We start from the raw sequence: 15,487 nt of genomic DNA on the forward strand, positions 1-15,487 counted from the left end.
TGTAAAAGTATTTGTACTCCAGAAATGATTCAGGTCAAGCTGGACTTTTGCTCCTTGCGCAAGTAAAAAGAAGGAGATCTCCGTTGTGTCTGTGTCTATCTTATTCCAATGTGTGATCTGAGCCTAAGGTGTTTGTAAAATGATAAAGCAATCTATCAGTTCCCAACATTCATCGTTCCCAACTGGCATCGGCCTTGTATATGGTATACTTCAGGTTTGTCTGTATAAATGAAGAGCATTATAATAAAAGAAAACATGTCATGTTTTCACTTTTATTTTCAGTGTGCAACAATGGCGTCCGCCAGCAGTCTCCTGTCTGAAGAGCAGTTCCTGTGTTCTATCTGTCTGGATGTGTTCACTGATCCAATCACCACTCCATGTGGACACAACTACTGCAACACCTGTATCACACAGCACTGGGACACAAATGATGTGTGTAAGTGTCCACTTTGTAACAAAACCTTCTATAGGAGACCAGCATTCTCAGTTAATAAAGTCCTCTCAGAGATGGGTGATCAGTTCAGGAAGTCAAAGGAGCTCAAAAGAATGTCCAACACAAACCAAGAACCTACTAAACCAGATGAAGTCTCCTGTGACGTCTGTACTGAGACCAAACTGAAGGCTCTGAAGTCCTGTCTGGTGTGTCAGGCCTCCTACTGTGAGACTCACCTGGAGCCTCACCAGAGAGTCTCTGCGTTTAAACGACACAAACTAATCAACCCTGTAAAGAACCTGGAAGACGTTATGTGTAAGAAACATGACAGACATCTGGAACTGTTCTGTAAGACTGACCACATGTGTATTTGTCAGTTCTGCACTCAGTTAGACCACAAGTCACATCACATTGTATCTTTGAAAGAGGAAAACGATGGAAAGAAGGCTGAACTGGGAAAGACAGAGGCTGGAGTTCAGCAGATGATCCAAGAGAGGCAACTGAAGATTCAGGAGGTCAAACACTCAGTAGAGTTCAGCAAGAGAGATGCAGACAGAGAGATAGCACACAGTGTGCAGGTCTTCACTGCTCTGGCGAGCTGTATTGAGAGAAGCCAGGCTGAAGTTATTGATGTGATTGAAGAGAAGCAGAAAACAACAGAGAAACAGGCTGAAGGCTTCATTAAAGAGCTACAACAGGAAATCACTCAGTTAGAGAAGAGAAGCTCTGAGCTGAAGCAGCTCTCACAAACTGAAGACCACCTCCACCTCTTTCACAACTTTGAACCGGTCAACACCCCTCCACCCACCAAGGACTGGACAAAGGTCAATGTCCATCAGTCATATGAGGGGACTGTGAGGACAGCTGTGGTTCAGCTGAAGAAGACGCTCAGTAAAGAGATGGAGAAGCTGTGTGATGAGTTGAGGAGGATCCAGCAATATGCAGTGGATGTAACTCTGGACCCTGATACAGCAAGTCCCAGGCTCATCCTGTCTGAGGATGGAAAACAAGTGAGTCATGGAGACATAAAGAAGAATCTCCCAGACAACACAGAGAGATTCTCTGTCAGTCCCAGTGTCTTAGGAAAACAAAGCTTCTCCTCAGGAAGGTTTTACTATGAGGTTCAGGTTAAAGGGAAGACTGCTTGGACTTTAGGAGTGGTCAGAGAGTCCATCAACAGGAAAGGACAAATCAGAGTGGGCCCCAACAATGGTTACTGGGCTATATGGTTGAGGAATGGAAATGAGTACAAGGCTCTTGCTGGCCCTGCTGTCCTCCTCCCTGTAAGAGAGGAGATCCAGAAAGTGGGAGTGTTTGTGGATTATGAGGAGGGTCTGGTCTCTTTTTATGATGTGGAGACCAGAGTTCATCTCTACTCTTTCAATGGCTGCACCTTCAATGAGAAACTCCATCCATACTTCAGTCCCTGTGTTAATAAAGATGGTAAAAACTCTGCTCCTCTGATCATCTCTCCTGTCAATCCAACCCGATCGCCAGAGGAAACGTTCTCATTGAACGTTTTTCAACGTTTCTCAAAATCCATGCATAGACTACTGGAAAACCACAAATTCCGTGCATAGCCGCCTCGCATCTCCCCCATTGTGACTAAACCATTTCGGAGGCACGCAGTCTCAAGGGAATTGTCGCCGTGTGAAGGACCACCGAGCGAGCTAAAGCGAGCGAGTTGCCGTCCTGAACATTGCGACATTCCCTTGAGCCTACTCAGCGCCGTTTGAGTTACGTACCGATAGGCACAGAATCGTAAATTGTGTTGTGGGGACTGCTCTACTTCCGGGTTTTTCCGGGTTGCGACTGGTTACGCCCACCGTGGGACTCCCCGTACATACAGTATGCACTGAATTTGGGGGTTTCTAGGCGACTATGCACGGAATGACATGCACAAATCCGTGCAATGTATACTAATTCTCTGGCGATCAGGCTGGTCAATCACAAAGAGGTGGGGACTTGGACTCAACAATTTTTGGGACATGACTTTAGACTCGCTTGATCACATTAAAAATAGCCTTGGACTCGACTTGGGACTTGAACGCCAATGACTTGTGACTTGAGTTGACTTGAGCCCTCTTGACTTGAGACTTACAACCTTACAACAATCCCAAATTTTAAAATGTTTAAAACGTGTCCCATCAACTACTAATGTTATCAGTCAAAAATCCCGGCTGTCAGTGACACCTAGTTTCATAATGTAGTAGCGCCAGTGCTCCACTTGTTGCATGTTAACAGACAGACAACACACATGCGTTCCCTCCTGCCATCGCTGCTGGAAGCCAGGTGGAAGAAATGTCGATTCCAGCAATTATATTGTTACGTTTTAAAATTACGAGGTGGAAGACGACCATTCAAGAATCACAGTATGCAAGGCATGTGGTAAGAGTATCAGTAATGGAATTGCAACTACTTCAAACCTCAATCGACATTTGAAGAAGGTGCACAAAGACAGTCGCCCCAGATATCAGTGACCTAAACTAATGCTACAAGAAAACTACTACACAAGATATAGAGGCTTTTCAATTTGAGTGAGTTATGTTGTCATGGTTAATAGCGCTACAGCCATCTGATTATCTTTTGTTTTGGAACAGTGAATCAGAGCATCAGTATTCATGTGTAATTGTATTCGAGTCTTCTTTATTTTCCAAGTCCAAGTTCCTAATTATTTAAGTTTATCTGATTATCTTTTGTATGACATGTCAAATACTTTTGTTAAAGCCTGTCCTCAAGGACTTCCTAGACACTCGCTGCTTTAAGTCGTGACCAGGCTCTTCTTTTCGCAGATGAGTGAGGCTGGGACCGAGGTTAGTTTGACTGGGGTTTGACTGGACTGCTGCATTACTACAATGACCATAATGCTTTGGGGCACTGCCCTTCCTTGTGGGGAGGGGAGGCTGCGTGGGGGTGTGGTCTACATTGTAGTCAGGAATTAAGGTGAGATAAAGAGACTATGAGTCAAATGACTCATAGTCTCTGAGGATATGGATACAAATCTAAAAATACAGATAAAACACAAAAAACACACCAGGGGCATGTTTATGGGTCCTAGACATAGATAAAAATAGGGGTTTGATGCAAAATCGTCGAAATGTCCCTTTAAAACCCTTTCGGCCGAAAGCCGAAAATGCATTTTTTAACCATTATCGGCCGATATGTTTCCGTGGCCGAATATTCGGTGCATCCCTACTATATAACAGTTCATTGAACACAAGAAAACACTGATTCTGATGTTAAAGGACGACTTCACCGCTTTTCAACCTGTCTTCATATAATTGGTCCTCACTAAAGCTCATGATAAAATGGTACCATTTTTTTCTAATCAGTCTGTGTAGACAGTTCAGAAACCCGTCTACCAGTGACATCATCGTTAGACATGATTTTTTTTTTCCAACAAGATTTCACATTTTTTATTTAGATTTTTATTAACACGAGAACAATGGCTTCTATTATTGCATTGCAACTTTCCAGGAATAGAAAGCCTGCAGTTTCTATTAGCTTGGATTCCCCATTGATGATGTCACTGATAGACGGGACTCTGAACTGTCCACAGCCCTCCTCTGAGACACAGACCGAGTAGAAAAAAATTGTACCATTTTATCATGAGTATTAGTGAGGACCTATTATATGAAGATAGGTTGAAAAGCAGTGAAGTCGTCCTTTAATGATTGACTATTTCATGTAGCTGATTATAAATGATATAAGGACAATGTGATCCTTCAAAACTAAGTTGTAATTAATGTTCAAATGCCTGTGTGTGCACTCCTTCAATTTGATTCACTTTGAAGTGCAAAATAATACTAATAAAACTTTAAAGAATGACACTTATTGCATGGTGATATTTTCTTATAATGGAGTATGTCAAGTATTCAGAAGTCCAAATTATGATGTACATTGTATTCCTATTATCAATGCATTGGTGTATTGAAATTGAACATAACATAAATAAGTAAATAAATAAAAAATACAAAATTGAAAAGTACAATATTTTCAGTTTGAAACAACAACAAACACATAATGTAAAAATATATAGTTTTGCTTAAGTACAGTACTCACATACATGTACTTAGTTATGCCCACCACTGTTAACACTATATTAACCATTTAAAGGACCATTTACATTACAATTTATCTTCATATAATTGGTCCTATTCACCTTATTCTTGGAATTTCTGCAGGGCACCGCCATTACCCTTTTCTGCTGCTTCATTCAATACAATATCTGTTCATTTCCCCAGTAGGCTGCAGGTGTTTTGACAGATTTTGCTAGAGAAACGAGCAGCCAGGTCTATGAAAACAACCCCAAAAGAAGCAACTAGGCTTTTTTCTTTTTTTTTCAAGTTTTACCACTTTACATCGGGTATTTGAAAATAACAGAACTACAAGCTCACAATGCTTGTAGGTCTGCTATTTTCAAAAAATATTGGGGAAAAAATAACATTTAAAAACACAAATATCGGTTAGGGGTCCCTGGCACAAAATATTTTCAGATTGGGGTCCGCAGACACATACACATTAATCTGGGGGTCCTTGTCCTTGACATGAAAACATTTGGGAACCACTGGTTTAAAAAACATTAGGAAACAAGCCCAAATAATCAACTACACTTTAAAAAAACAAGCCCAAAGTTGCTTAATTATAAGCAGACATGGCAACACTGGTAAACAAGAAACCCCTTGATATGGGGCTCCCCAGCTTGTAGATCTGCTATTTTTGAAAAATCTTCACCATAAATTATTTTGCAAATATTTGAATGGGGGGTCCCTGGAACAAAATATTTTTAGATGGGGGTCTGCAGCCAAATACATATCATTTTGGTGGTCCTTGACATGAAAAAGTTTGAGAACCACTGATATTATAGCAACATACGTTTTTTTCAAAAAACTGTTAGGATTTAGAAGACATTTGTAGAATCCCCAGAAGCAAAGATGTGAGTTACAAATGTTTGCTTTAAAAAAATAGAAGATCTACAAGCTCATAGCGGGGCACCATGAGCTTGTGGATCTGCTATTTTTGAATAGCCAAAAATGACACCGATTCTTTCCCGGTCTAAGTGGGTTAATTAATAGGTAATAATGTCCTTGTATGGTGAAGTATTGTGAACAGAAACATTCCTGATGTGGTGTGTGTCAGTGTGAAATATTATACACATAATGTGATAGTTTGACTAATAAATACACTGGTTTCACAGTTTACATTGAACCTGAAGTGTCAATTAAAATTGAGTGACACTTTCAATAAAGGTCACTTCTATGATGCATTATAAGCACTTTAAAGTCGACTATTATATTATCTATTATAGAGATGTCAGATCACCATCACTGACAGAAACACAGCTGGGCTAATAATAAATCAATCAATGTTTAAAGTATGATAACAGAGGAAAAATAACAACTCTTAAGCTTTTCTATCCTTCTCATAGAAAAAAAAACTTTAAAAAGTATAAATGTGTAAATATGGTATGAATTTACATTTTTATTCTGCACTTATCAACCTGCATACAGCGTGAAAGAGTCCAGGGAAGGGTTAACTTTTGACACGGTGCAACAGAATGTTGACTTGAATCTAAACGATGTGCTGTATGAGAATCAAAGGTGAAACGATCTCACACAGAGTGACGGCAGAGATCATATTCTCTACAAAAACCTACAGAGAAGACTTAAGTACATGAACAGGTGAGTAATGATAAGGTTTTTGTCTGTGTGTTATCATTTTAGCCTTAATGTCTGAGTGTACCACGTGTTGTTTACATTTCTGACTTATAAAGTATTCAATCAATCGATCAATATCAGTACACAACACATAACAAAAATGGTGACATTTTGATGACATTTGGAAGGGACTGGAGCCAGTCCATGGACCTGAGAAAACTTTAGGCTATGCTGACATCTGCTGGTGTTTATCTGCAATTACAGTGTCTGTTTTAGTTGTTCATATGTATTGTAGAACTTGTTTGTCATGGAGTACTACTAACTTTAGTGGTTATTTGTATGAATACAACTGACTTAACAGTATTGACGGTATCAAAGCTGATTCACTGTAATAAAACTTAATATTTTGCATGATACAGTACCACCGCGCATAGGGTCATAACACATGTGAGTGGATGGAAATAGAGCTTGTAGCTTTCTTTCTTTCTTTCTTTCTTTCTTGGTGCATCCACCGAATGTATGTTAAGGCTTTTAAAACCCAAATAAAATGCAAGTATAATCATTACTCAAATTCAGAAAATGTACCCCCACCCCTCCCCTCTAATTAAATCTGAGCAGCTGTAAATCATCGTTAGAATCTTATAATGTCCCATATTCAAGTCTTTGTTAGTATGTAAACATGACATAGACTATAAGCAGTACACACAAGCATGCACACTCACACCCTTAGGATATTTGCCGACCAAAGTGTTTCTTCCCAGCTGAAAACGACAGGCGCTCGCCTAAAGAGGCTTCCAAATATATACCAGCTCTCAGGAAGCATATAAAAACAGCACACCTCAACACGCAAGCACAAGACAGACGTTCAGCTCCCTGTCACACTGCTGGAGTTTCCAAAAACAGGGCACTCCCGTTGTAACAAAACATAAGCTGCGCTCAGGCAAAACCATTTCTTGATGGACACGACCCCTTATATGTTTCCATCCTCAGCCCCCATTTCTGCTTTTGTACATATATTGTACATTTTATACATATATTCAAATATAATATGTGTATAAAATCGTATACATATATTCCGACTCTGTACATATTGTTTTTTTGTCTGTATTGTGTGATCATTTGGAACTGTTGATGCTACTATATGTCTATGAATTGAATACCAAGGACCTCAATGGAAACAAGACCGCAAGTACTTTTTTGGACGGACCTTTTAGACAAAGTGTTTTAACTGTACTTGTGCTGTTATTTACATTTCTGCCTAATAAAATATTCAATCAATCAGTCAATGAGGGGAGGGGTCCTGTGAGATCCTGTTGTTTCATCTGTGCACTGAGTGCAAAACTCTTGTGAGGTTATAAAGTAGCGTGTGTGTACATTTTGGTAAAAATAAAACCCATACATGATCCATTTTCAATGGATGAACGGCAAGCAGGTACATAAATGTAGCCTAATGACAACATGTATATTTTAGATTGAAAACTATTTCACTCACCAGTCACTGACCCTGACGATAGGTGTGTGCTCACTCTCCTCGGCCTCCTGTAGACCACGACCAGCTCCTTGGTCGTGTTGACACAGAGCAGCTGTTGGGTTGTTCTGTTCCCTAAATGCAGGACAGCCAGGCAGAATAGTGTTCAATCGAAACCCACGATTGGGTGTTTTAATACAGGTTAACATAAGACATCACAGACAAACTAACAAGATGCAACACAAACAAACAATGACCCGACAAGAACTGACTGGGGAACAAGACTATATACACATGAGGACTGATTACAAATTGGATACATCTGGGGAAGACATGACCATAGAACCGAGAAAACTAGAACGTGAACACAAAGACATAGACATACAGGACCTAGAAAAGACAGGCACAGTCTGTGACTGTGACAGTCGGCATACTTGATGCTGGAGCTGTGCATAGCTAGTCAGGTGTGTATACAGGGAGTAAAGGAGAGGGCTCAACACGCATACCTGAGGGTCTGGGGGGGTGGGCATATCACAGCGCATCACATCACAACACGTGAGCTTGTAGATCTGCTATTTTGGAAAGATTTAAAAAACTTTTGTAGAAAATAAAATTGTGAAATGGGAGACTCTGCATAATGAGTACTTTTACTTTTGGTAATTCAAATATATTTTGTTGCCAATACTTTGGTACTATCATTCATTGATACAGGGCATGACTTATACTTGTGCTGCTTTTACTTTTACTAAAACAAATTGTACTTCTATCATTGCCTGGATGCACGCAGTGATTGCTGTGAGTGTGAGTGTGTGTGTGTGTGTGTGTGTGTGTGTGTGTGTGTGTGTGTGTGTGTGTGTGTGTGTGTGTGTGTGTGTGTGTGTGTGTGTGTGTGTGTGTGTGTATGTGTCTATGATATACACATGATTACTTCAGTGCCTGTTTCCCTGAGGGTTACATTTCGTCACTGTCAGGGCAGAAACCTCTTATCTCCATATTTTAACTTTTTTTCATAAATGAATGCCCTATGCGATCATACTACAGCGTCACACAAAAGCATCATAAGGAGCAGATCCACAAGCTCAAAATGCGGCGGGGAGCGCTGCATTTTGAGCTTGTCGATCTGCTTTGCTATTTTGGAATTTGAATCCTGAAAAGTAACACATTTGGACATGAGGTTTCCACCTGACAGAGACGATATGCATGCAGTGTGCATTCCTCATTGTGTCTGCTGACACATACACACTAATGTCCTTTATGTATCTAGTATGCATATCGTTTTGTTTCACCCAAGTGGACATGGTTCTGGGATTAGGTTCAGACATAGTTTCTGTGAGGTTAAAGGTTAGGTTCAGACATAGTTTCTGTGAGGTTAAAGGTTAGGTTTAGGCATAGTTTATGTGAGGTTAAAGGTTAGGTTTAGACATAGTTTCTGTGAGGTTTAAGGTTAGGTTTAGACATAGTTTATGTGAGGTTAAAGGTTAGGTTTAGACATAGTTTATGTGAGGTTAAAGGTTAGGTTTAGACATAGTTTCTGTGAGGTTTAAGGTTAGGTTTAGACATAGTTTATGTGAGGTTAAAGGTTAGGTTTAGACATAGTTTCTGTGAGGTTTAAGGTTAGGTTTAGACATAGTTTATGTGAGGTTAAAGGTTAGGTTTAGACATAGTTTATGTGAGGTTTAAGGTTAGGTTTAGACATAGTTTCTGTGAGGTTAAAGGTTAGGTTTAGACATAGTTTCTGTGAGGTTAAAGGTTAGGTTTAGACATAGTTTCTGTGAGGTTAAAGGTTAGGTTTAGACATAGTTTATGTGAGGTTAAAGGTTAGGTTTAGACATAGTTTCTGTGAGGTTAAAGGTTAGGTTTAGACATAGTTTATGTGAGGTTAAAGGTTAGGTTTAGACATAGTTTCTGTGAGGTTAAAGGTTAGGTTTAGACATAGTTTCTGTGAGGATAAAGGTTAGGTTTAGACATAGTTTCTGTGAGGATAAAGGTTAGGTTTATACATAGTTTCTGTGAGGTTTAAGGTTAGGTTTAGACATAGTTTCTGTGAGGTTAAAGGTTAGGTTTAGACATAGGGACTATTTTCACTACTTTTGTGTGACACTTTTTTATGATGAATCAGGGCAATAATTCATGAAAAAAACATATGTAAATGAAACATGGAGATATATGAGGTCAGCAGCAATATGATACCTGACTACAGACACATCATAATATTCTAAATCAGTCAGCTTAGCTTTAGGGGTTGGGCCGTTGGGGTAATGCCGAATCTATTCTTAGTTGCACGCCAGTGCCCTGCCCTGACACATAGCCGATCTGCAAGCTCACAACACGTCGCAGCGTGACACAATGTGAGCTGTTACATTTGTGGAATTATTTTTTTTATAACATTCTGAAAAATCTTATTTTTTAATCTTTTCAATGATATTTACAGGGCTAAAGGGATGTTTACTCACCCAAAAACACTGTCTAAGGAAAATCCTGTGCAGACTCATCTTGAGGTCAAAGTTCACAGTACACGACAGCTTACAGTGCAAACAACATGACTATATGCTATAAAACAATATCTTTATTATAAGGATCTTGATCCAAAACATGGTTGATGATGAATGCACTGAAAAACCAGATTCAATGTTTAAAGTGGTACGCAAATATGATCTAAAAAATAATAACTCTTCAGCTAAACTCGGGCAATATTATATTAATCTCAATGAAAATAAAGGTACATATGGTATGAATTAAAAATTGTATTCTGCATTTGTCAACGTGCACACAACGCAAAAGAGTGCAGGGAAGGGTTAACTTTTGACACGGCGCAACGGAATGTTGATTTGAATCTAAATTATGTGCTGTATGAGAATCAAAGGTGAAACAGTCTCACACAGAGTGACAGCAGAGATCATATTCTCTACAACAACTTACTATCAACAGGATTCTGCTCATTAACAGAGAAGACTTAAGCACATAGACAGGTGAGTACAGTATTGATGAGGGTTTTGTTTGTGTGTTATCATTTTCGCCATAATGTCTGAGTGTATCACATGTTCTTTACATTTCTGATCAATAAAATATTCAATCAATCCATACATTTCAGTACACAACACGTAACAAAAATGCCTGAAATTACACAGTTGTTCTATTTGTCTAAATTAAGTATTTCGGTGCTATATAGAGTCTAAGTCAGTGGTGGAAAATAACTAAGTACATTCAGTGTGTAAAGTAACTAAGTACATTTACTCAAGTACCATACTTAAGTACAGTTTTGAGGTATTGTTTTACCTTACTGGATTATTTCCAATTTTCAGTACTTTTACTTCTTCTGTATTACATCTCAGAGGCAAATGTTATACTTTTACTCACAACTGTGTTGTGAGCTTATGTAGATCTGCAATTTTCTAAGGATTTTATACATTATACAACTTGTGAAATGGGACATTGTGCATAATGAGTACTTTTTACTTTTAGTACTAAAGCATATTTTGATGCCAATACTTTACCTTTACTCAAGTACATGTTTAATTCCAGACTTTTACTTGTAACAGAGTATTGATTGAATACTTTCTCCACTTAAGTAAAGTAATTGAGTACTTTTTTACAACACTGAGTACATTTACTCCAGTACTGTACTTACAATTTCAAGGCACTTTTACTTGATTTGAGTATTTCTTATTTAATACTTAATACTTCTACTCCGCCACATCTCAAAGGCAACAAACTTTGTAGATTTAGATAACAAAACATGCATTAACCACTGAAGCCCTATTTTATACTTGCGCTATCGGCTATTCAAATAATAGGCGATCTACAACACATCACGATGCGACACCATGTGACATGTTTTTTTTTTTGAAGCATGGAGTATGTTTTATCATGTGTACAGGGGTCATCAAACTTGTCCGTTGCAAAACCTGTCCATGTCCGTGGCAAATTTATTATTTTATAAAACATATATTTTTATTTATAAATACACACATGTAATATTTTAAGAATTGGTTTAAATGATTTTGGTGACTCATAAAGTGTCAGGATGACATGCTCTAGGAGCCCTTGCATCAAACTAGTTGTGACTGCATTCCTTGAAATCCTGTGGTGCTCTTCATTAATCTCTCATCATGTACGTTTCGGTTTTGACTGCATAACACCTACGCATGGTCTAAGACTTTCTCATCAAGATAGAATACCTTTTCACCTTCCTGGAAACCACACCTAGCTTTTGTGACAATGAAAAACTAGTTTATCTTGATCTCCTATCCTCAAGTAACACTGTCCTCTGAAAAGCCATAAAATAACCATATGACATATACTATGTGCCCACTCACCTCTGCAGCTAAGTAATGTTATAGAGTAGACCCAATTATTGAAATCCCAAACACTGAATAGACTTGGACATTTTTGCCACATTTAATGCCAGTCTCAGGACTGCCAACTGCCAGTATTCACCTTATTCTTGGCGCTTCTCCAGGGTGGTGCGTGCCATTGTTTTTTTCTCTGTGTGCTTCTTCATTAAATACCTGTTCACTTCCGCCCTAGTAGGCTACTGCAGGCGTAATGCAGGTAATCAGCAGTGTTGCCAGATCTTGCAAGAGAAACAAGGGGACATGGGTCTATGAAAACAAGGCCAAAAGCTAAGACAATTACAACTTTCAGCTATTTGAAAATAGCAGATCTACAAGCTCACAATTTGTCGCGATGTGTTGTGAGCTTGTAGAAATGCTATTTTCAAAAAATAGAAAAGTAAAATGTTTTGAATATTTTTGAAACATTTTAACAACACAAATCTTGTATGGGGGGTCCCTGTCACATTATTTTCAGATGAGGTTCTGCGGACAAATACATATTAATCTGGGGGTCCTAGAAATGAAAAAAAAAAAAAAAAAAAAAACATTAGGAAGCAAGCCCAAATAAGCGACTACTTTAGATACAAGCCCAACTGCAACCACCAATATTTACAAGTGACTTTACAGAAACAACAGGCCCAAAAGTCGCTTATAGTAAGCAGACATGGCAACACTGGTAAACAGGAAACCCATTGATATAGGGCTCCCCAAATGTTGGGTATATCATTATAGGCACAAAAAAAGAAGAAACTTCAAACAAACAAACAAACAAACAAAGAAAAAAAGAAAAACAAATCTAAGCTGATCTAAAAACTCACATCATGTCACGATATGATGCATTGTGAGCTTGTAGATCAGCTTTTAAAATGTGTAGCACATACACATAGACACTATGGCACATTAAGAGTGGTTTTGGTAATATTATTGACCACTTTTTTATATGTCTGTAGTAAAAAAAGAAAATGTCCATCACAAGCTGTCATGGTGATGACATATGTACAGTATGCGTGTTTTGTGGAGTCCACATACTCAATCTATGTGTGTGTTTCACTATAGCATGCTCTGGGGCTGGGGGGGCCGTCCTAAATAGCCTGCACTGGGGCCTGTTGCAACTACATTACACCACTGCTATACTATATCAAGCTATGAATGTGTGAAATCTCTGCCTATCAACATATCTTTGCTTCATGTATCTCGAGAAGCACAGACTGGCCTATGTGACAATGTACAGTTCTAAATAGTCTGACAAAGGGCACAATGGGTATTGCATAACCAGAGGGGAATGTGTTCCCAACATGCATCATTCCCGACAGGCATCGTTCCCAATGGTCATTGGCCTTGTATATGGTATACTTTAGGTTTGTCTGTATAAATGAAGAGCAAAAAAAAACATCTTGTTTTCACTTCTATTTTCACAGTGTGTAGAAATGGCGTCCACCAGCAGTCTCCATTCTGAAGAGCAGTTCCTGTGTTCTATCTGTCTGGATGTGTTCACTGATCCAATCACCACTCCATGTGGACACAACTACTGCAACACCTGTATCACACAGCACTGGAACACCACTGATGTGTCTAAGTGTCCACTATGTCAAGAAATCTTCTATAATAGACCAAAATGCTCTGTTAATAAAGTCCTCTCAGAGATGGCTGATCAGTTCAGGAAGTCAAAGGAGCTCAAAAAAACATCCAACACAAACCAAGAACCTGCTAAACCAGATGAAGTCTCCTGTGACGTCTGTACTGAGACCAAACTGAAGGCCCTGAAGTCCTGCCTGGTGTGTCAGGCCTCCTACTGTGAGACTCACCTGGAGCCTCATCAGAGAGTCACAGCGTTAAAACGACACAAACTAATCGACCCTGTAAAGAACCTGGAAGACATTATGTGTAAGAAACATGACAGACTTCTGGAGCTGTTCTGTAAGACTGACCACATGTGTGTTTGTCAGTTTTGCACTCAGTTAGACCACAAGTCACATCACATCGTATCTTTGAAAGAGGAATACGAAGTAAAGAAGGCTGAACTGGGAAAGACAGAGGCTGGAGTTCAGAAGATGATACAAGAGAGGCAACTGAAGATCCAGGAGGTCAAACACACGGTAATGCTCAGCAAGGAAGATGCAGAAAAAGAGATAGCAGACAGTGTGCAGGTCTTCACTGCTCTGGCAAGCTGTATTGAGAGAAGCCAGGCTGAGGTCATTGATGTGATTGAAGAGAAGCAAAAAACAACAGAGAAACAGGCTGAAGGCTTCATTAAAGAGCTGCAACAGGAAATCACTCAGTTAGAGAAGAGAAGCTCTGAGCTGAAGCAGCTCTCACTCACTGAAGACCACCTCCAGCTCCTCCAGAACTTCAGATCCATCAAGACCCCTCCACCCACCAACGACTGGACAAATGTCAATGTCCATCAGTCTTCATATGTGGGGAATATGAGGACAGCTGTGGCTCAGCTGGAGAAGACACTCAGTGAAGAGATGGAGAAGCTGTGTGATGTTGAGCTGAGGAGGATCCAGCAATGTGCAGTGGATGTAACTCTGGACCCTGATACAGCATATCCCTATCTCATCCTGTCTGAGGATGGAAAACAAGTGCATAATGGAGACGTAAAGACGAATCTCCCAGACAACACAGAGAGATTCTCTCCGTGTCCCTGTGTCTTAGGAAAACAAAGCTTCTCCTCAGGAAGGTTTTACTATGAGGTTCAGGTAAAAGGGAAGACTGACTGGGATCTAGGAGTGGCCAGAGGGTCCATCAACAGGAAAGGACAAATCCAACTGAACCCCAACAATGGTTACTGGAGTATAGGGTTGAGGAATGGAAATAAGTACCAGGCTGCTGCTGGCCCTGCTGTCCTCCTCCCTGTAAGAGAGAAGGTCCAGAAAGTGGGAGTGTTTGTGGATTATGAGGAGGGTCTGGTCTCCTTTTATGATGTGGAGACCAGAGGTCATCTCTACTCTTTCACTGGCTGCACCTTCACTGAGAAACTCTATCCATACTTCAGTCCTAATGTTAATAATGAAGGTAAAAACTCTGCTCCTGTGATCATCTCTCCTGTCAATCACTCAGATTAGACTAATCCTGAGCTTCACATGAAAAAAAGTTACTTTTCATTCAAGACAACACATGTGTATATCAATGGTTTGGTTTTAGTCAAATGTCACTTCAAATCAAGTTGTTTAACTGCTCTTCCTAATGATGTACAGTATTATAGATTTATATTGAAACAATAACTTAATGTTACTTCTGAAGTACAGCCAAATACTAATCATTTTAAATGGAGTATTTAGCTTAAAACATATGACCTATTTCTGACCTATTTATGACCGCCTTATTTCTATTCTTAGCTCCATCTCGAAAGTCATGGAAAAAATAGTCTATGAACAGGTCGATAAGTACCTTGCCGAGAACAATCTAATTTACAAATTCCAATCTGGTTTCAGAACAAACCACTCCACTGACACTTGCCTTCTCTATTTGAACGACTCTATCAAACAAGATGTCGACAAGGGCAAATATTGCAGTATGGTCATGCTGGACCTCCAGAAGGCTTTTGACACCGTTAATCACCCAATTATGATCAATAAGCTCAAAGCAATAG

At 39.4% G+C, this 15,487-nt stretch overlaps 2 protein-coding genes across 2 annotated transcripts; both read left to right on the top strand.

The window, feature by feature from the left end:
- Positions 1-291: 291 nt before the first annotated feature.
- LOC311054810 (zinc finger protein RFP-like) lies at positions 292-7,697 on the top strand (the record flags this gene model as incomplete). Its single annotated transcript, XM_084070812.1, has 2 exons — positions 292-1,960; positions 7,636-7,697. 2 exons carry the CDS (start codon positions 292-294, stop codon positions 7,695-7,697), a joined length of 1,731 nt encoding a protein of 576 aa, XP_083926938.1.
- A 2,786-nt stretch (positions 7,698-10,483) lies between these two features.
- Positions 10,484-15,227, top strand: LOC311056222 (E3 ubiquitin-protein ligase TRIM21-like). Its single transcript, XM_084072685.1, has 2 exons — positions 10,484-10,527; positions 13,311-15,227. The coding sequence occupies exon 2, from the start codon at positions 13,320-13,322 to the stop codon at positions 14,958-14,960; it is 1,641 nt and encodes a 546-aa protein (XP_083928811.1). The 5' UTR covers positions 10,484-10,527; positions 13,311-13,319; the 3' UTR covers positions 14,961-15,227.
- The last annotated feature ends 260 nt before the right edge of the window (positions 15,228-15,487 follow it).

The sequence above is a fragment of the Gymnoscopelus microlampas genome (genome assembly GCF_963454915.1).
Source record: "Gymnoscopelus microlampas genome assembly, chromosome: 11".
NCBI classification, from domain to species: Eukaryota; Metazoa; Chordata; class Actinopteri; order Myctophiformes; family Myctophidae; genus Gymnoscopelus; species Gymnoscopelus microlampas.